The 21,845-nt window shown below is 41.7% G+C and overlaps 1 protein-coding gene across 1 annotated transcript in view; it reads left to right on the top strand.

The window, feature by feature from the left end:
- The window catches only part of LOC113610139 (transcription factor COE2), a 56,869-nt gene extending 47,265 nt beyond the window's left edge, over positions 1-9,604 (top strand). Inside the window, exons 9-10 of the mRNA XM_027087958.1 lie at positions 3,281-3,448; positions 9,008-9,604. Of these exons, the coding sequence (XP_026943759.1) occupies positions 3,281-3,448; positions 9,008-9,039 (200 nt within the window). The 3' untranslated portion in view covers positions 9,040-9,604. The remainder of the gene's footprint in view (positions 1-3,280; positions 3,449-9,007) is intronic.
- The last annotated feature ends 12,241 nt before the right edge of the window (positions 9,605-21,845 follow it).

The following is a 21,845-nucleotide window of genomic DNA, read 5'->3' as shown; positions in this document are numbered from 1 at the left end:
AATTTCTAGAAATTAAATTACCGGGTTAAAAATATGCACATTTTCAAATACTTTGATACATATTATTGAAGTCCCTCCAGAGAGGTTAGTACTCCCTTTAGAAAAGGAATAGTATCTGTTTCCCCGCCCTCTTAAGTTTTTCTTAATCTTTATCAATTTGGTAAGTGGAAAATAACATCTCATTACTGTTTTAATTTACATATGATTACTAATCGGTTTGACCATTTATAGGTCTATAAAGGCCTTTTGGTCATTTTCAGTTTTCCTTCTGTGACATTCCTTTTCACTTCCCTTGCCCATTTTTCTAGTGGGATGTTCTCTGATTAATTTATAAAAACTTATTAGCTACTGAGAATCTGAATATATCTAAATAATGATGACAGATATTTTTCCTAATTTGTCATTTGCCTTTTCTGTATGTGTTATAGAAATATTTTTGTCATGTCTTACGATGTTCTGTTTAGGTTTGGGGGTTGAAAGGATTAGGTAAATTACATAACTTCCTAATTTTTCTACTAGCTCCTTCATAATTTTGCTTTTACAAATAACTGTTTAATCCACTTAGATTTACTTTCGTGTTTAACACGAGGAAGCACTCTAAATTTTGTCTCCAAATGGCTAGCGTATTGTTCCCATGTGTTTATTTCCCCACTAATTTGAAATGTCACCTTTATTAAGTTCTAATTCTCATGTATACTCAGGTCTGTTTCTGGACTCTATTTTCGCCAAGGATTTGTCTGCCTATTTCTATGCTAGTATAACACTGATTTCATTTGTGTAGGCTTATCATAAGTTTTAATATCTGTTAAGACAAATGCCTCCTTAAAAAAATTTTTTTTAACAAAACTTTCTGGCTCTAACAGTGTGGTGGTTGTTTTAAATAGATAAATATAGACGTTATGTTTGTTGACACACACAGATTAAAACTTCCTTTAGGCTTTTTATTATAGCCGCACTAAATTTTAAATTTGGATGTAATTTGACATTTTACAAAAATTCTGTTAAAAATATTTTAAATGGGCATGTTACAGCTCTGTGCTTATTCAGCTCTGTAACAATTCTTTTACACCACCTGGTGAAGCCTGAAGTGACTCCTTTCCCACTGAGAGGTGGTGGCCATGCTAATGAGCATGCTTTTAGATCTGTTACTAAAAAAGAAGTATTTGTAGAAGTGAGTCATATGCTGAATATACATGGAATTGAGTGTGTGTGTGTGTGTGTGTGTGTGTGTGTGTGTGTGTGTGTGTGTCTAATTCCCATTATAAAAACCCTCCTCTATCATGGTGTATGAGGGGAGATTCTGCTATTGCAGACTCAGAAACCAAGGTGCCATTTCGGTGCTCGCATGGATCACATAGTATGGCAGAGATTTCATGGTGGGCAGAATCAGGGGCTCCTGATTCTCAGCGTTCCTTTGGCCTCTGATTCTGTGCCTTACAGAAAGAGGAGAGGACTCACCCACCCACCCTGCTCACACACACACATTTCACTGACACTAAAACCAAGGCTAGAAGAGGAGATTGACTTGGAACTATGAATAAGATCCATTCTCAGTGCTTAAACCTGTATCCTCTCCCACAGCAATAGTGAATTAGCCAGATTTCTTCTTCATTTGCATCTTCAAGTATTACATGAGATTCTTTAAGGATTTTTTTCCTCCTTTCCAATTTTTTCTCTTTTTTATTGACATATAGTTGAATTACAATGTTGTGTTAATTACTGCTGTATAGCAAAGTGACTCCGTTATACATATATATATACGTTCTTATTCATATTCTTTTCCATTATGGTTTATCATAGGATATTGAATGTAGTTCCCTGTGCTACACAGTAGGACCTTGTCTATTCATTCTATATATATCGATACCACCATTTTTTTCTTTTGATTCATATTACTTGTGGAAAGACCAAGATGTATTTGGATGCTTCCTTCTGCACTGCCCTTTAAATCAGGACCACTTCAGGATAAGAAGTTTTTAGATAAAGCTCTTTTTTTTTGAAGTCTTTGGTTTGTCGTACGGCTGTAAAAGACATCATATTGGAGGTACGCTGTATGATTGCTTTATATAGGCAATTTGTGAACACAGCCCAAAGTCTATCTTTATATGGAGAGGGGGGAAATGGGGATGGAGTCTTCCACAGGATATCAGAACACTGGACCTTCAATTCACCTCGTACTTGGTCTTTGAACCATAACTCGCACTCATGTTCTCACTTTCAGATTTACTTTGTGGAGTATCTGGACCACTGATGATATGAAGTAGAGGTCAGCACTCTTAGCCTTTGTCACGGCCTTTGCCATTACATTCCAGTAATCCTTTTACCAAGTCATGTGACTTGGACAGTTCAGAATTCTGGACAGTATGCTAAAATGAGCCCCTGAAACTTGACCTCATACTATAAAATGCTATCTCGAACAATTCTACCCTTGTGAACTCAAGTTTACCCCTTTCTCGAGCAAGTTGAACCTAGGAGGAGATTATCTTCTTGTATGATGTGACTTGGTGGAGTGTCTGACATTAAGACATGGGGCCCTTCGTTGTGTAAATTGCCTTTGTTTTTCCTGGAAATCCACAACACTTAGTTTTTGGCTTCCTTTAAGTCACTTTAATGTTAATATTGGTATTTTTTTCTACACATCACATCAGAGGAGGCTGACTTGCAGCTTTATTTCCCAGGAGCTCTGAAAGTAGAGGAAGAAGGAGGTAATCTCTTAAATGTTAATAAACTTTTACATTTAATGAGGAAGTGGCCCATAGAGATGGTGCACTCAGAGAAGATGCCAACCCGACAGATCAAACCTCTGGTGCCCTGAGAATTGCCAGGGAAGCACATGGCTCCCAGACAGGACTACTTTTTAGGGTAAAAAAAGAGGTTTCTGATTTTTAGTAGACTGGGTAATTTTTCAGTTGTTGGTCTTAGCCTTCTCTTGTCGAGCTTCTACTTGTGGATTAAGACCTATCACAATTTCACCTCCTGCTGACACTTTCCTGACTCTTCCAGGCAGAAAAGCACTCTGCCCGCTGTATCTCAGGGTCGTGGACACTCCTCCAACAGGACAATGACCCTATTAGTCTTTTTTATTTGTTTATTCCTCCCACGGGGACAGGGCAGGGACCTTGTCACATTCAACTTCTTTTTGAATCCCTGGAATCAGGAACAATGCCTGGAATAAATTCGTAATTTCTCAAGCGATGTGTAGAGGTTGTATGTACTGAAGAGAGAACTTAACTCCTAGATCTTTCTCTTTCTAAAAAAGGATTGTGCATTTGCTTTCCAGTCATGTCATCAAGTCCCACTGTTGGATCTTCCAGCACGTCCTCCATCCTCCCATTTTCCTCTTCAGTTTTTCCTGCTGTCAAACAGAAGAGTGCCTTCGCCCCCGTCATCAGGCCCCAAGGCTCCCCTTCACCTGCTTGCTCCAGTGGCAATGGAAATGGATTCAGAGGTAAGCAAAGTAGCACCGTGGGTATCGGCATGATACGTGTGCCACAGGGTCCGCAAAGTAAGAGCAAACAGCTCAGCATCCTTCTGTATCTCTAGTCATTTACCTACAAGGAGATGCTTTGGTGTTTTCAACATGAGACCCGAATGACTTGTACAGCTGGGCTAGTTCTCTATCCAAGAGCAAGATGGGGGAATAACAGAGAAGTCGGACAACTCTGCAAGGACACAAATTAACTGTGGTGGGGTCACATACACCCTCTAGGAGCATCGGACTCCCCAGACCTCTGCTTTTCACAAGGCCATGTCACTATTTCCCAGAAGGTGCCTGGCCAACCACAGCAGATGCTACATGGTGACTACTGCTTACCGAATCAGCTTGCCATCTGCAGTGCATTCCCAGTCCCATGGCACGAATGGACAAGATCCGTCAGGAGCCACGAGCAAGTTCTGAGAATTCTGGTTACATGCTGGTCAAATTGATAGCAGGTGCCTGATCAGGGGTGGGGTAGGGAAGAAAGAAAAAAAGACATACTGGATCTAAGAACCAACATTAATATCCCCCGTCAAACCCATTTTTGAGCAATGTCCTAAAATATAATATGACATGACATAGCACGAATGTGATGAGTACATGAGAATCTAATCATCTCATTGTGAATGGGAGGCAGCTGATGGCAAAAGAGCAAATTGGAAACTGCTGAACGCCAGGGAGCTTAACGACCCACATTATTTTTAGGCAGCTCCCTGCGTCTTGACATGAAAACATTCACGACAAGCAGTGTTGGATAGAACCAAAGAGGGCAGAGGTTTGGTTTGGTTAACCCCTCGTGGATCAAAGCCTCTGAGGTCAGCAGAGCCTCGAATGGGCTGTGCTGTCCCTGGAATGGCATCTGCCTAGTGGCTTTATGATTGCGCAGGGGTTCCCGAGCCTCTGGGGACACCCGTGAGGGTGCACTCGCCCGTTGTGGCCAAGCACGGCTCTGGGAGGTACGTCAGCTTCCTGACACATCCTACCATTACAGCGATGGTACCTCCTTGAAGTCAAGTGACTTGACAGACAAACTGTGAAATAAGAGTTGAAAGCCCAGCCCTCAGAAGAGCCCCTAAAAATTCTTTTGCTTCTAACTAGACAAAGCAGCTGGGTCTACATGCCGCCCAGCATGGGAATAGTTGGAAACATCTGTATATTTGAATGAAAAAAAAATATATATATATGTATTTGCTTTTTATCCAGATGTCAGATCCAGAGAGAAACAGGCTCAGCCTGTAGCTGAGCGTCTCCACCTGCCGCACCTCCCAACAAAGGCCAGTGGTTTCTAGCCTGTCATTAGGGGACATGCCCAGAACTTTTCCCATGATGGCTTCACCTCCAGACTGGGATAGGAAACAATTGCTGAATTTTTGCTGCATGTTCCCCTCCCCTATCTCCCCTTCAGCAGTATGACTCCCCTTTCCAAGTACTATGGTTTCAGTCACGTCCCTTAAACCTGGCAGGGTTGCAGCAACATGGATGGACCTAGAGATTGTCATACTGAGTGAAGTCAGTCAGACAGAGAAAGACAAATATTGTATGATATGGCTTACATGTGGAATCTAAAGAACGGGTACAAAGGAACTCGTACCTATCTACAAAACAGAAATAGAGTCACAGATGTAGAAAACAAACTTATGGTTACCAGCGGGTAAGGGGAGGAGGGACAGATTGGGGGATTGGGATTGACATATACACACTCCTATATATAAAACAGATAACTAATAAGGACCTACTGTAGAGCCCAGGGAACTCTACTCAATACTCTGTAATGGCCTATATGGGAAAAGAACCTCGAAAAGAGTGGATACATGTATATGTATAACTGATTCACTCTGCTGTACAGCAGAAACTAACACAGCATTGTAAATCAACTAAACTCCAAGAAAAATTTTTTAAAACCTGGTGGGGGCCACACAGGTTTCGTTGGGGAAATGCAGAGTGAGAGGCCCAACAAAGACTAAGGGCAAAGGGCAAGCGCAGGTGCAGGAGGAGAACAGGAGGGGTACAGCCCTTCCTTCATTCCAGGCAACTCCTGCAAATATTTTCAGCTTCACTTGGAGGAAGAAAAGTGCAACTTGACTGCCACTTGCCGCCCCTCCCCCAGCCCCTCTCTCACACAGGGACTGAGTCAGGGGAGCAGAGCTGGTTGACTCAGACCCTTCTGGGTCTGTGCTGTCCAGGGAGACCCATCTGTGGGGCCTGTCCAGCTTGCAGCCCTCAGGGAGGCCAGGACAAAGCTTTCACTGGCAGCCATGGCCTGGAATCCCCACCCTGCTAGTGGCTGCAGGCCCAAGGGCCCCTGTGGTGTCACCTGGTCAGGGTGCAGTTGTCCCAAAGAGCTGGGACGGTCTGTGTGGTCACAGCAAGGTTTCCTGGTGGAGGCAGCAGCAGCTGAAATAGCCAGAAGACCCCCTCTAGGGTCCTCAGCCATGCGAGCTTCTGGCACTACCAGTGACAGAGTGTCTGAGCAGCACATTCTTAACTGTGTGTGCAGGAGTGACAACTGAGTTGGTTACACACGGACACAGGTCCTGGGCTCTAGTTCATTTCTATAGAATCACTGAGAAGTCCTGAGCCTCTTTGAGGTCCTACAACTCCTCCGAATTGCCCTGGTGATTTTAACCTTGAGGAGAAGGATGGGGGCCGGGATGGAGGAGGAAACGGTGGAGGGGAAGCAGACAGCAACACTTAAATTAGAAGCTGGAGACTGAAAAACAAAGAACTATGAAAATACAAAGTAGTGTGTGGAGAAATAGGAGAGAATTCCGAGGGGAACCACAAAGGCTACCAGCTGTGGGAAGAACACGGAACTTGACTTCAACAGACACTGCAGGCTGTACCAGGGCATCCCTACCAGTCACTATCATCGGAGAACCTCAGTCTCCTAGCCTGTTAAACAGGAGAACTGATCGCTCTATCCCAAGGTGGTTGAGAAGCAACGTGTGCGAAGAAGTAGGAAAGGTGAAGGACATTTCATACATGGAGCTGACAGGGGATGCCTTCCAGAAGCCTTCTCTCTGGTTCTTCCTCATTTTGGACCAGTGACTAAGCAGTTCAAGGTCCAGCATCACCAGGTGTCCCGTTGGTGCAGAGAGGGAGAGAGCCACGCTGACCTTGAATACGCTGCCTGCAATCACTGAATGAAGGGATCCTGGGGTGACGGGGGCTGAGTGGCAGGACGCTCCATCTCTTTAGGGACAGTGGGAGGGTGTAAATGTGGCCCGAGGCGGAGGGTGATCACAGGCTGAGAGGGAGTTTCTTTCCGCTTGCTCTAAGCTGAGGTGGTATTAGTCACCCGCAGAGGGACTGTGCAGCCAACACTCTCCGAGACTCGCTGACTGTGCCTTGATCCCACGTGCAAGATGCTGAACCAAGTGCCTTACAGGAATTATCTCGTTCCAGCCTCTCGTGCGACCCAAAGGCGAAGGTCATACTGGCATCACCATTTTTAGTTAAGGAGCTTGCCCAGGGCCACACAGCCAGTGACTGATGACTTGAACTCAGACATTTTGACCCCAGAGCCTGCACTCCGACAGCCCGCTGTCTCTCTGGGGACAGAAGTAGTATAGGTCTTCTCTTCACTGTTCGCCTGTACCACCTTTCCACCTGGACCGAAGAGGGATTATTACATTCCCATGAAATGTCAAAGGTAAAAAGAAATTGGACAAAGTGCAGTTAAGGATTCTCCCAAATAACTGCTGCTTTCTGTCTGTTGGCTACGGTTTCTACGAGCAAAAAGTCAGGGTCACCACGGCGCAGAGTGCAGCCCACGCAGTGCCTGGTGGGAGACCAGGGAGAAGGAAAATCCATGAAATCTGTTCTTCAGTCGTGCAGTGGATCTTGTTCTCGGAGAGGCTCTGCCCTTTTAATAAGCTCCTTAGATAACTCTCTGAGGACGCAGGAAAAGGAAGGGGCTGATGAGTCTGAAGTGTAATAGACAAGTTAAAGTTGAAAACGTGAGCCCGAAACCTACTGCTGGGGAGCTATACATGCAGTGTTCATTTTCCCCACCTTCTACCTCATTTATCAGGCATTCACAGTTGATGAGTATAGATCGTCGAGATAATAGTATACACTGTGCCAGATTCGTTTTCCAGCTCCCTCCAGGAAAAAAAAAAAAAAAAAAAAGAATAAAATAAAATACCTCCTACACTCTGGGATAATTACCAGGGTTGCTATATCTCCAAATCATTGGGGAGTGTCCAGAATTGAACTGCCTTTATTGAAAAGTTACATCGATTCAATATATAGTAATACAGACAAAAATAATTAAGGGTTTGCTCGCCGCTGTGTAAGACCTTAATCTGGATCTCACAAACATTCAATAAAGGCTGTATGGTCAGGGAAATAGATGGCTGACAATTTTGCCTGAGAAGACTGGCTGGCAAGGAGAGAAAAGGGAAGAGGAGAGGGATAGGGGAAGGGAGGGGTGGGGGAGAGAGGACGGAAGGAGGTGGGGAGAGAGGAGGGAAGGAGGGGGGGAGAGAGGAGGGAAGGAGGGAGGGAGAGAGAGAGAGACGTGTTGGAAGAAGCAGGAAGAATTTTGCCCATTTGCTTATCAGGTTAGTGAACACCATTCAGCAAAATGCTTCTATGATGTTTGATAAGCCCTTTAGATGAGGCTTAGACAATAAAACTCAAAGGATCAAATTCTAGATGCAGTGTGAAGTTTGGACACAAGGAAACTGTTCTGCCAGTTTCCAAGAATGTGAAAATTCGATGGGTTCATCACCCGAAAGCCAAGGCCAGAGGGTTGCGTTTTGCTGTGTGAGTTTTCCACATTGTGCTGATGCTGCTTTATTTCTCATATCGAGGGGAAACCTTGGACCTGATGCCACCCAGACAGGCATTTGCAGTATCCTCTTGACAGAGGGGCACTGGACACTGCGCTTGGATTGGGGGTGAAGAGTAGAGATTGGGGTGACTCCCAAATTAGGAACTCAATTAAGTCTTTTGTTCCAGTGGATCAGCATCCCTTAGTGAATGGACATCACGTACAGCCGTGAGCCCCAAAGGAAGATGAGCTAGTTAGGAAAAAAAAAAAAGTCATCCAATTTCAGCTAGGATGGACAGAAAGTCCGATTTGTTATAAACCATGCCTAGTAAGTAACTCAATAGGCTTGGCACCTGGAATATATTTTCCTCTTCCAACCATATAATCTAGAAATTATTTTAGTCTAAGAGTGAAAAATATATTAGACATATATTACAATTTAGTTTACATGTTTATGTCTCTTATGTCATGTGTACAACCCGTTAATGTAAAGCAAAACATAATTTCTGGCCTCCCAAGCAAAACTTCAACAAGCGTTGTTTATGCTTCAGTGATTCAGTAAGGCTCTGGTGCCTCTCATTGGCTGTCTGCTAGACCGGACCTGGAGAAAATGGGTTCCCATATCAGCTGAGGGCACCATCTCCCTGGACGGTACCAGACTGTCCATCCCAGGCCCCGCCCCTCTCTCTGGTTTCTAGCCCTTAATGTAAAGAATCTCTAAGTCTCATGCCTGTGCCACTCTTCCCTTGCAGCCATGACCGGACTTGTCGTGCCCCCAATGTAAAGAAGAGGAAGAACTGCTTTCTTATAGCACAAAACTGCTTACTCTGATGGACCAATAATGAAGAAAGCACTAGGAGCTCTCTGGGGAAAGTTGTGCCCCAGGTGAACATGATGGACAGATCTGGGTTTGCAAGGAGCTGCCTCTTACCTGGTCTCACGTTTCTTGTGTAGCTCTGATGGTAACTACACAAACTGACCCTCTTGGGAACAAGGACAAAAGATGTCATTGACGTAGTCAGTGCTAAGAGCAGAAATGCAATTCTTTGTTATGAACATTATGAGAACCACCTTCCTATGTTTGTAAAATATTTAAGAAAAAAAATTGGCAAACGATTCATGCTTAATATTTTGGATACTATTTGTTTTTCTTTGTAGGAAAAAAAAGTTGAAAGTTTCTATTTTCTATGAAGCCTTTCAGATACCAATTTAGTTTATGCAGAAAAAAAAATTGAACAAAACAGGGTACCAGCATGGAAGACTTTCTTAAAATGAAACCTGAATTGAATGATGAAATGTTGTTGTATGTGTGTTTGCTTATAGTTTAATCTCTTTAAAAAACAAACAAACAAAAAAAACAAAAAAAAGGGAAAAATTTTAAAATGTTTTACAATTATTTAAATAAATAAACGTGTAACTTATTGTAAGTAGAGGTAGAAATTAAGACCTTTTTGGAAGAGAGAGGAATTTCTCTTCCTGATGTAAAATGGAAGTGATGCAAACATGTAGTAACAAGTTTAAAAGGTGTGTGATTATTACTGCAGTTACTTACTAGACTCTTATCCCCCATCCCGCATCCCCCTCTTTTTCCATCATTTTACTGACCCACAGGCAAGAACATGCATCTAATATAGAACCACCCGATGCAGAAACGATGCAAGTCCATGCACGTACACAAATACTCAAACCCATCAATCCACTCCCAGCTCCGTCTGCTTTCTAAATAGTCTACACGTCCCTTTAGGTATTCACGCTTTGTGAATACATAATTTTTAAAATTTATATTAGCGTTCAACATTCTCCCCTGAGCAGTGCAGAGAATTCCCATGTTTTAGTGTGTCCCCGGCTTTGCATCCCAGGGAAAGACGGGTCTCACCTTAAAGACAGCCAAAGCCATGTGACTTTCCCAAACAAGTGGCCTCTGTGGAATCTCCCTTTCAGAGCCCCTCCCTCCCTCCTCTTTGGTTACGTGGTTCAGCACAGAGATTTAAGCCCCACAGAACTTCAGAAACTGGATTTGAAGACGGTGACTCTGTTTCTTGGACTCTTCATCGTCAATCTTATTAGGATGTTCACATCCTTTCTTCTCGCTGCAGATCTCCCCTTTCATGGCATTAAACTCACTTGAAAAAAATATGTATTCAACTTGACACCGTTTCCGGGCAAGAATGTGATGGGGTGCAGAAGAGGCATGTTAAAAGCCCTAATCTCTCCTCTGATCTTCAAAGAAATGGAAACCTAGATTCTTAGCAGGGTCAGAGAGTAGGGGCATCTGTGTTCCAAGCAACGCATTTCCTCAGGCCTGCGACAGGCACTCGTAAGTTCTGGGACTAGCTCTTAGCAGGAGAAACCTTGCAGGAACTGCTAACACGGAGTAAAGTCTTGAGAGCCTGTGTGATCCTGGCGATGTATCCAGAATTATCTGGATTGCCAGCAAGGATGTCACTTTTGTCCAGACCAGGGTTCTCCTTGCTGACTCACTGGCACCACAGTATAGTCTATATACAGACTTCAGTTTGGGCTTCTTGGTTGGGGTTCTATTAGAAATTGATGCAGCTCTGCTGGAAAAACATGTTTAGTGCATCTGAGCCAATTTTGGACAACTTCATAAATTCAGCCTCCCTTCCATTTGCTCACACCTATTCAACCCCCAGTGGTCTTATTTGCCTTTAATCTATTCTAGAACTACCCAATATGACCCAAATACTATTTCTACGCACATGATAATCCAAGGGTTTGGAAACCTGGCATATTCGTAATTCCTGCTGACCGTCCCTGTCCCTCCTAGTCAGGGCTTAAAGCACCAAAAAAAAAACCAGGGAAACACACAAGAGAACTTTCCCCAGTGAAAAATCTGATGGGAGAGGAGGAGTATGGATGACAAACATCACCATCCAAAAGTGAAAGCAGAACAAAATTAAGCATGTTTAGACCTGGATTTGAGCCAATCCAACATAAGGAAATGTTTTTTTTTAAGTAGCATCGCTTTTAGAATCTGTGAAGTTTGCTCTTGCATGAAGATGAGTGCAGTACTGTCTTCAAAATGATTGTAGAATTTCTTGGTAGCTTTACACCGAAAAATGTGTGTAACTAAATACCAGACATCCTTGACCATTCAGCTAGAACCTCAGCAGTGACAGATCTATTTAAGTGTACAAATGTGTGTAAGGATGATTTTTAGTGTACTAATAAATTAAAAACAAAGCTACTCTGTCCTCTTTAGTCATTGCTGTTAAATCATTCCGGTCCCAGGTTATTTTTGTGCCACTTGGAATAAGTATTTCTGTAGGTAACTACAAATTCTATCCTATCTTTGTAAAAGGAGCTGTGTTAAGATTTTTCACTTAAAGGGACAATTTACTTCATTATTTATCTCATTTTTTGTTATATCATCGTATTTCCCCCCAGTTTTTCTTTGCACATTTCAATATGCATGGTTTAAAAACCATCCCCTTCTCTACCTTTTGTACAGTAAGGTCTCATTTTCAAACTGTATAGTTTCATTTTATCGTTTTGCTTTGTCAGTTATATACAGTATAAAGTTGCTATGCACAGAGCTTTTTGTAAAGACAGCTTTTTTGTTTACTGTTTTTAATGGTCTTACTTATGAAAGAATATCTTGTTTGTAAAATGAATATGTCTACTTCAGTTTTAAACTTTAAATTATCCTAACAAAAAATAAAATTTTTGTACTGTAAAAATAATTGGAACTTGGCCTTTTTTAAAAAAAATTATTTATTTTATTTACTTTATTTTTGGCTGCACTGTTGCTGCACACGGACTTTCTCTAGTTGCGGCGAGCGGGGCTACTCTTCGTTGTGGTGCGCGGGCTTCAGCAGTTGTGGCTCACAGGCTCTGGAGTGCAGGCTCAGTAGTTGTGGCGCACGGGCTTGGTTGCTCTGCGGCATGTGGGATCTCCCCAGACAAGGGCTCGAACCCGTGTCCCCTGCATTGGCAGGCGGATTCTTAACCACTGCGCCACCAGGGAAGCCCGGGCTTTTTTTTTTTTTTTTTTTGAAGTGGAAAAAATTGAGTTTGGGACTTATTCTTAAGTTTGGGGATTTTCTCATAGCTGCGAGTCCCCGAATTCTGGTTGAGGAAATCTTACTATTATCTTTTGCTTACATGGAAAGTGTTCCGAGGTGCTTACCTGGAAGAGGAAATTCGTATTACTTTAGGCCATTTTTCTGTATGTATTTATGTATCCATCTGGTCAAATCCCTTCATAAAAACTCAATGATCCTACATCCAGTGTTGGACTTTTTGGGGTAGGTGAGTAGTCTACTTCGATTTGAAACTGCAAAATTGAACAAATGTTAAAGGCTGATCCATCAGAGACTGAGGCTGGACACAGACGTGATGCTTATTTTTAGATCATAGGAAGAGAACAAGACACATGCCTCTGGAAGGAAATAATTTATAGAAAATAGCTCATACAGGAAGATGGAAGCGCTGTAGGAGCTCAGAGAAGATGGCGGTCACAGAGAGCTGGAGTGGTCAGAGAAGGTTCCATGGGGGAGGCAGGGCTTGATGGGGCCTTCAAAGGATGGTAGAAATGTTGCAGTAGAGGTTGGCAGTGAGCACTGCAGAGGGGAAGGCCATCACGAAAAAGGCAAGTAAAGGGGAATTCACAAAGCACCTTTAGGAGAATGTGATTCTGAGCACAATTTTTCCACCAGACTATTCACAAGCACACTCATAATAGGACTATCTGATTTCTTTTACAAGGGTATAGAGATCTGCAAGGAACGCATAAATTGTGCTCCTTGCATAAGTGGGTGAGACGCTATTTCTAAGCACTATTCTGAGAAAGCCACTGTGGTTTTGCTTTTTTCCGTGCTGACCGGCTCTCTGCGTAGACTGTGCCTCCCCTGGGTCTTTGCCTGGTGCCTTCTCAGCCTTCAGGCCACAGTTTAAGTAGCTTCTACTCAGGGAGGACTTTGCTGACCTCCGATCGTGCAGATTTCCCACCTAGTCTCTTTAGCTGGCCTCTGTTTGTGTCCTTGTAATTTGTATTCATTTGTGGTCCACTTTCACTCGAAGGCTCATAAGAACAGGGCCCTTATCTGTCACAATCCTGGATGTGGAGCTCAGAGCCCAGTGCCTGAGATGCCTCACGAATACTTGTTAAATGAGCAAAAGAGAGACTGAATTCTGCTCCCTAGAGGCAGCCCTGCCTTGGCATGTGGGAGAGGTAGCTGATCTGTCACAAATGATAGGAAACAGTATCACTTTGAGAATCCACTCTTTAGGGACTATCTTGTCAGTCAGCTAATCCAAAAAAAATGATGGAGTGTGTCTATAATATAAAGTGACTGGTTGTTTAATAAACATAGGAAACTCAAAATGAGAAGGAAGTGAGGAATAAGAAAAGATCTGTGGCTGGTCTCCTGTTGGGTAGGTCACTTTGTCCCTTGGCCCTGGAGCTTCTGTGGATTCTCCTGATGCTCAGATATCATTCCAGAACCAGAAATGGGGTCCTTTGGGGGAATGTACATTCCATTCTTATTCCAGATATGCCACTTGACTTGTCCACCGCAGACCTGAATCTCAAAGAGCTTATGGTGCATTCACTGAACTGCAAGAAGTTCAGAGTGGCTGTAGGGCACTGAATGTGAGACTGTGATGAGATTGAAAACTTTAACAGCTAGGTGGGGACTAGGTCCTAAAGGACCTTGTTCATCAAGCCAGAGAGTTTAGTCTTCATCCATAAGACTATACTGTAGGTAATGGAAAACTATTAAAAGAACTTGAGTCAAGGAGTGACACGATCCACTTTATGCCATTGAAAAATTACAGTGTGGATTATGGATTGGAGCAAGTGGATATTGGAGGCGAGGAGACCAATTAGGCTAGGGATAAAAGACAGCTGACAAGGACCAGTGTGCTGGACCATCGCTACGACTGGTGTCATTCTGGCTGGTCAGTGTCTGTGCCATGCCAGTTGATAAATGTTTTAAAATTACTCTGCAGTTAGGAGACTATGGCCATAATCCAGACAAGAGAGGGTCATACCTGAACTAAGGCTGGGCAACAGAGATGGAAAGTAGAGGAAAGGTTTGAGAGAAAGCTTTGCAGTTTGACGGGACTTTATAACTAACTGGTTAGATGTGAGAATGAAGGAGATGGGGTGACTAGGATAACTCCCAGTTTGCTAGTTAGGCTATTGGATTTTGCGGTAACATTAGCTGAAGTAGGGAATAAAGAGAGAAACCTGTTGCAGGGAATTGAAAGATATGATGATTTTAAATTGGGGCATATCTGTTGCAGTTCCTCCTTTTCTTTCATGGTTACTTGATGATTGCTTTCTACAGTTTATTCAGGAAGGACTCAGGAGAATTATACTCCCTGGTTCATACATACAAAAACAAATGGCTACTCTATTACTATTTGATGGGCTGTTTAGTTGGGTATAAAATTTTCCTGAGTTACACTCTCTTTCTTTGAGGACTTCATAGGAGTTTTTAAAAACTCTTCTAGTGTTGAATGTTTCTGTGATGATGTCTGAAGCATGCCTCTTTTTCTTTTTTTTATGCCTTTTTTTCTCATTCTCTTCTTTTATTGCTCTCATATAAGCAAGGCAATCCTATAATTTGTTTTCTAAGTCAGGACACTTTTGAGAGTGAAAAGGCCACAATAATTATGCCTGGAAAACAGAAGTAAACTGGCACTTGGTCACTCTACTTATAAATGACTTCGTATTTTTGTCTGCTTGCACAAAGGAGTCTTTCTTTGTATTTGAAGTCCAGTAACTTTATTGGGATGTGTCTTAGTGTTGATTGTTCTGTTTAATTTTTTCCCCCCTGGGGTGCAGCATTCCCTCTCAATGTGTAGATTCAAGTCTTCTTTCATTTCTGGAAGTTTTTCTTTAAATACAATATTAAAATATTTTCTCTGTTCCTTTTATTTTCGCTGTTCTTACTAGAGACACGAATTATGCGTTTGCTGGATCTCTAGGGTCCACCATTCATCTCTATCACATTCTCTCCAGCCACTCTTGACTCTGAGGTCATTTGTATGCTTGCTTTTCTCGCTCTTGTCCTCCTCTGTATCCCTTCTCATGTGGCCTTAATTTCTCAGATAGTTTTATTTTTCTCTTTCACTTTTTCATAAGCTGTGCCACCTTATATCCTAGCGTTTTCTATCGTGTTGCTTATTTTCTTTGAGCTATTGCATCTCTGCTCTGAGCTATTGTTTTATAGAGAAATTATTTTATTATTATTATCATCATAAAGAACTTGATCAGAATTACCATCTGCTCCATGAAAATTGATTTTTTTTCAGGTAAGTGTCTTTACCTATCATTTGTTTACTTTTTCTTTTTTCCCTTCATGGTCTACGTATATAAATCATATTTAGATACCTCTTTGAGAATATTCATCTTTGTTTGAGGTGAGTTTTTCCTGGATCAGCTATTTGCCAGAAGTTTGAGAGCAGAGGGTCTAGGACCATGTACCAGGCCAGCAGGAATTCTTATTTCAGAGATGTGCATGTGTTTGTATACAAGAATAGTGGCAGGGTAGGGGGGCGGTGGGGAGACTTCTTTTAGCTTTTACTTCTTCTTGGGCAAAATAAATCAGCATTTCCACAACTGCTCACAATACATACTACTCTTCCTCACCAACTGGCTGCTTCTTACACATCTGGCTTGTTTGGGCAATTCCCTCATCAGTCTTGCCTTCTGTGCTTCCTGCCTCTGTCAAATGGGGTCCAGAGATATGTCCACGGCCAGATTCTGTTTGTTCCAATTGTTTCAACAAGAGACTGTTGGTTTTGACCCTTAGGATAGCCACATTTATCCCACCAGCTTTGTCTGACATTAGCATCTGAAGCATCCTTTCTCAGTCTCTACCCATTCCTGTTTGACTTTCACTGCCATTGCCATCCCTTCCTCATTAATTGTGTTTTGGGGTAACCAATTTTCCTAGTTTCATCAAAGATGAAATTCATGCCTCTCCTTCTCCTTTCCTTGTTTTCTTTTGAGTGATTCTGAGTGGGAATTGATGGAAAAGGTCTTATGATAGCATTTTCATCTGATGTCTTCATATTCTCTGCCTTGCATCTTGGTAATTCACGAAAAAGGGATTGCTGCACAGGGCTATGAACTCCTTCATTCTACCACCATTCTGCCTTTGACCTTGGAGATCACCCTTGATAACCAGCTCTTGGGGCCCAGCTCACTGGCTACATTCTTCGCTTTCTCCATTGGACTCCGCCAAACACAAATAATAAGATACATGTAATTCCCCAAACGACTACTAAAATGATTGTCCAGCTGAAATTTGTCACAATGAATAAAACACAAAAAGGGACCCATAGCTTGACTCTTGGAAATATGATGAAATGGCACATACTCTGTCATGCCATCAGTGCTCTTGGTTATTCCCCCAAAGATGATCCCACTTTAAATAGTACAACTCTATTTTCCATAAATCATATGCATAGAAGGCAGTATGATAAAATGGGAATGGCTAGAATTCAGAGATCTTGATTCAAATTCAAATTCTACTATTCTTATCTATGTAATCTTGAGTAAATCACTACATTGTCTTATTCTTTTCAAATGTAAACCAAGAACAACTATACATCTATATGTATATGTGTGTATGTATAAACACATGGATATCACATGTATATTATACACACACCCATATATACACATAGAGTTGTTCTTTTCCTTGTTTTGCATTTGAGAAGACTGAGACCCAGTGCAGCAATTTATTCAAGATCACATAACTAAGGACGTACACAGCTAAGGATCGATATCATTATGTATGTATATATGTATCATTGTTATTATGATTAAAAGAAAACATGTATGTACATTAAAGGATGTAAGCTCCACGAGTGATAATTTTCTGGTTTTGGTCTGTTTACTACTCTATTCCCAGCACTTCAAATAGTACTGAGCAGGCAGCCCTCAATAAAAAATTAACAATTAAATGAATATGTAAAATGCCTACATGTGGTATAGAGGCTCAGTGAATTCAAAACCGCAGCTTCAGCATGGGCTTTCGAGTTCTACAGACTCAGGTTTGCATCCTAGCTCTCCCATTTGCCAGTAAAAGGATGGAATATGCACCGGAACTCAGCACTCTCTGGTTCATCACCTTTGAAAGAGCCAAACTATCGTGCCTGGTCCTGCCTTGGAATCACGTAACATCTTCCTCTCACACGGTTCCAGCTGCTTCTCAGACAGGAGCTGAGAAGGGAAGCAGTGAGAGCACAAGGCTCACTCCAGTCTGTTTTGGGGATAAAAGAGTGAAGAGCAATGAGACCATTATTTGGTCATGGATACCCTTTGAGCCAACAGTAAAAATTAGGGTAGAACAATAGGCCCCATGCCCGGGAAATAGTTCTCCAGCACTCTGCATCCTTGGGAGTGGTATACCCAAGAGAAGCCACAGTCCCAGTTCTTTTTAAGTGATAATAAAAAAAAGAGTAAAGGATGTGTGTCCCAATCACCAGTCTATGTTTTCTTCCATTAAAAGTTAAGAAGAACTTTTTATCATAGACCAGAACATCTGGTGTGTCATGAATCTGACTTTTGAAGACAAAGCAAGCATTGTTTTCGATTCCAGATTTTCGCAAGTCCAAGAGTTTGAACCCATGAAAAATTGCTTTTAAGACGGGAATGAGACCAGAATGACTTATAATATCAAATCCAAATATCTACCATTTCTGCACTGAGCAAGGGCAGAAGAGTTGCATAAAGCTTTTAGGGCCTCAAAGATTGTGACTACATAAATTTGAAATATTAGTCATCAAATATTAATAACACTTGTTGTTAGCAATAATAATGATAATGACTAATACAGTGAAAATGCTAAACTTCCATTCTAGACGCTGTGGAGTGGCAAAAAGAGTGAGAGCACTGGAAATGAGCAGACCTGAGTTCAAATCCCACTTCCATCCCTTACTGTAACTGTATAACTACCAGAAAATTACCTTAAGGAGCTACAGCTTCTTCCTCTGTAAAAATAGTGATAAGAAGACCTTTACGCCAAGATTATTTTCCCGCCAAGGTTGAGGTTTAAATTAAAAAAATGAATATAAAAGTGTCAGCTCTATACATTTTTGCTTCTTTCTCCTTAGCCTGGGGTAGAAATTAACATGTGTTTATCTGGAACACCACCATCGCTCTTTCTGTACAACTCCTCCCTGGCAGCCCTGAAAGTGGGATTATTAATTAGTCAGTGTTTGTGAAACACTTAGAAGATGAAAGTGCTGGGTGTGGAACAGCACCGTTTACATCACAATACATGAGTTGGCTGCTCCTTCAAGTGGATCTACTTACAGTGTAAGTGAGTCCTAACAAATGTGTTCCCTCATTCAAAAATCAATGTGGAAGTCTTTGGAAAAAGACGTGTGTCTGCCTGCCATGCTACAGCCAGTTCTGTGCAGTTGGCAGGCATTTCTGGAGATGCAATATTATAGATGATCCTCTAATAGCCTGGGTGATGAGAAACCAACGAAAAGAGGTCAAAAGTTTATTTAATTGAAATTTACAAATCACTCTATGTTCCCTTTAGTGACAATTTTTACCAACAAGAAGGATATCTGAGCCATTTTGGTTTCACATCGTTTCTTAGCCCTTGCAGATCTTGGAAAATAGGAATGGAAAAAGAAACTCAATTCTACATGAATAAAAGAAGTACTCCTCAAGCTAGGATTTATAAATCCCTGGGGGAGGAGTGTGATGGCCTATGGGACGAGGCGGGAGTTGCAGATCTCTAAAACTAATCTCTACTATTTGGTTCATGTCTGCTTCTGATCACAAGGAAAGAATTCAGCTGAACAGCATCACCCATTACTGGGAATTAATGGAGTTAATATTCCATTTATGGATTTCACAATGTTGGTTGTTTTTACTTTATGAATTATTTTTATTTAAAACAGCGTCTACAAATTTAATCTTAAATTTTAGTTTAGCATAGGAAATATAATATTAGATCTTACAGTTCTGTGTAAATTTTAATACAATTATCATATAAGTCATTTAAGAAACACTGTGACCTTTTAAAGATTTTCTTCTAAATACATTACTTGACTTTGAAAAGTACCGTACTATAGCAACAAGAAAGAGGAGGGAAGGGTTTGGTAAACTACAAATTGGGTCATCATTCCTTGAATAATCAAGACTTGGCTGAATGTTAATTCCTGTTTTCTGCAACTCAGCATTGATAACAGAAATCTCCATGTATTATTCCAGTATTTCATTTTTGCTTCTGAATTATGTTCATATCCACAAATCCCAGCCAAGGACCTATTGAATAATTGTCCCCACATGTAACATTTTCCTGGTGATGTTTTCCTTTCTTTGGTTCTATGAAATATAGAAATGTGTTTCTAATTATTAGCAGAACCACCTGGTAACTGCACTGTATCCTCTCAATAATATGACTCATTTAGCATATAGTTTGGTAGAACTCAGAGGCATCTTTGACACCACCCACGAAAAATTAGTTCCCAAAGTGACCTCACATAGCACAGGCTCACCTATAACCAAAGCGATCATATTCTGTAAGCCAAAAATCAGTATGCATGACTTGACAGCTATAAATGTGTCTATAGCTGGGTTGTCCTGGAAAATCCAGGACGTACAGAGTTCTAAGGCATAAGCCACAAAATCACCTACTAAGTGATGCCCTGGTGCTTTCATTGTCTTACTTTTGATAACTTAAAGCAACTGGTTCTTGTCTCCACAGTCTTTATGTTATGTGTGGGCTGAGACCCAAGGATACATCACTTTCTGGAGTTGAATGAGTGTGCAAGAGGTGAGAACAGAAACTGAACCAGCTCTTCTGGGAAACTTACCCTGGCTTTGCAGGAAAACCAAAAAGAAATTTCATCCTGTATAATAAGCCGCCTAAAAATCGACCCTTTCTGCAGGCTTCACAGGGTAGGCATATTGAGTAGAGAAAATGGTGTGCCTGGAAGCCTGGGGAAATGTTCATGTATGAGGCTAGATTTCTATTCTATGTTGAATCATACTGTACTCACTAAGGGTCCCAAGTTTGAGAGCCTACGCTAATTTGCATGGTGTATAGTTTCCAGTCTAGTTACCCTCTCTTTCCTTTTTAATTGTTTGACTGTTCTGTTTTGTTTAAGTTGGAATGTCAGGAAGCAGAAGAAGAGATAAAGCAAAGAGAGGACATGATATGTATTTGATCTTTTTTTTTTTAAGTGGAGGTATAATTGACACATAACATTATGTGAGTTTCAGGTGTACAGCGGAATGATTCAATATTTATATATATTGTGAAATGACCACCACAACCGTAAGTCTAGTTAACATCCATCACCTACATAGTTATGAAAATTTCTTTTTCTTGTGATGGGAACTTTTAAGATTTCCTCTCTCAGCAACTTTCAAATATGTAATAGGATATGGATTTGATCTTAAAACAAAGAACAGAAGAATTTTCTAGCATGGCGGTGTATAATGGCAAGGAACTGAGCACCACGCTGAAGAAAAGTTCAGCTCAGTAAATTCTCAGAGGTCTTAGGCACAAGTAAGAGAAGAGAAACAGGAAGTAACACCCGAATTCTGTCCTGTAGGACATATTTTGATGTGGGAGTGAAGAGGGGGCTGTTCCTTTGTGAGAACATAGGAGATGTGACTGACGGCATCCATTCCTGGGAAATGACAGCAGAACATGGAGCTTCACCTTGGCATTCCTCAGAGTGACAAAGGAGAAGGAGCCTGAGGCAGAGGCTGCAGCTGGAGGAGGCAAGGAAGAAGCAAGGAGATGCAAAGCCTTAGGCAAAAGGTTCCAGGTCCCTCCTGTAAGCACTGGTCCTTGCTGTCTAATAGAGGACTCTGTTGGTAACAGAAAGTCCAGAGGGAATCAGTCTGGGAAGGATGCTTTCTCCAACGCGCTCTAAACTAGTTTTCTAAAAGCCAAGAATTTCAACAGTTGTAACAAAGAAAGCTAGGTAAATATGCTAGTGCCCTTTTATGGTGGCCTTTTCGGGTGTGCGTGGAAAAATACCAGGTGAAGTTATATTCTCAGGTTCTAATCAAGCTTCCTGCCCTCAGGACCTTCACAAGGTATTTCTTTATCCTGACAAAGTCTAGTCATGTGCATGTGATGCTATATCGGGCTCTTTAAAGAACACAGAGCAGGCAATGTCTAATGGAGGCCGCTGGCCTGCAATGGGAGGACACAGCATCAGAAGGCCTCTTCAAATCTCAGTGTGTCTGTTGATTCATTGTGTCAGCTCTTGGTCTCCATGAGACTCCATTCTCTGTTCTGCCAAATGGGCTGAACCCTAATTACCTCGTGAGGTTGTGGTGAGAATCAAGCGTGGCGACTCCCGTGAATGCTCCCATCACAGAGCAGAAGTCCATACCCATCCGTGGGATTCAGTGCTCTTAAGCGTGAATCAAGGAATTGGCCCTGATTAGCGAGTGACTGTTTTACAATTCTAATATATTGATAAGTCATAGATAATCAGGAGGCAATTATGGAAAAGCCTTGCTAAACTTCGTTAGGTCAGAAGATCTGAAGAATTAGACTAGAGGTAGCTTTGGTCCCTTTTCCACTGATGACCTTGATGACAAAAAAGAGACATAGAAAGATAAAT

Source organism: Aethalodelphis obliquidens, unplaced genomic scaffold (genome assembly GCF_003676395.1).
Source record: "Aethalodelphis obliquidens isolate GAN/ISIS:26980383/991018 unplaced genomic scaffold, ASM367639v1 scaffold61, whole genome shotgun sequence".
Classification (NCBI taxonomy): domain Eukaryota; kingdom Metazoa; phylum Chordata; class Mammalia; order Artiodactyla; family Delphinidae; genus Aethalodelphis; species Aethalodelphis obliquidens.
Note: the sequence above shows the minus strand (reverse complement) of the source record. Positions and strands in the feature narration are given on the sequence as shown.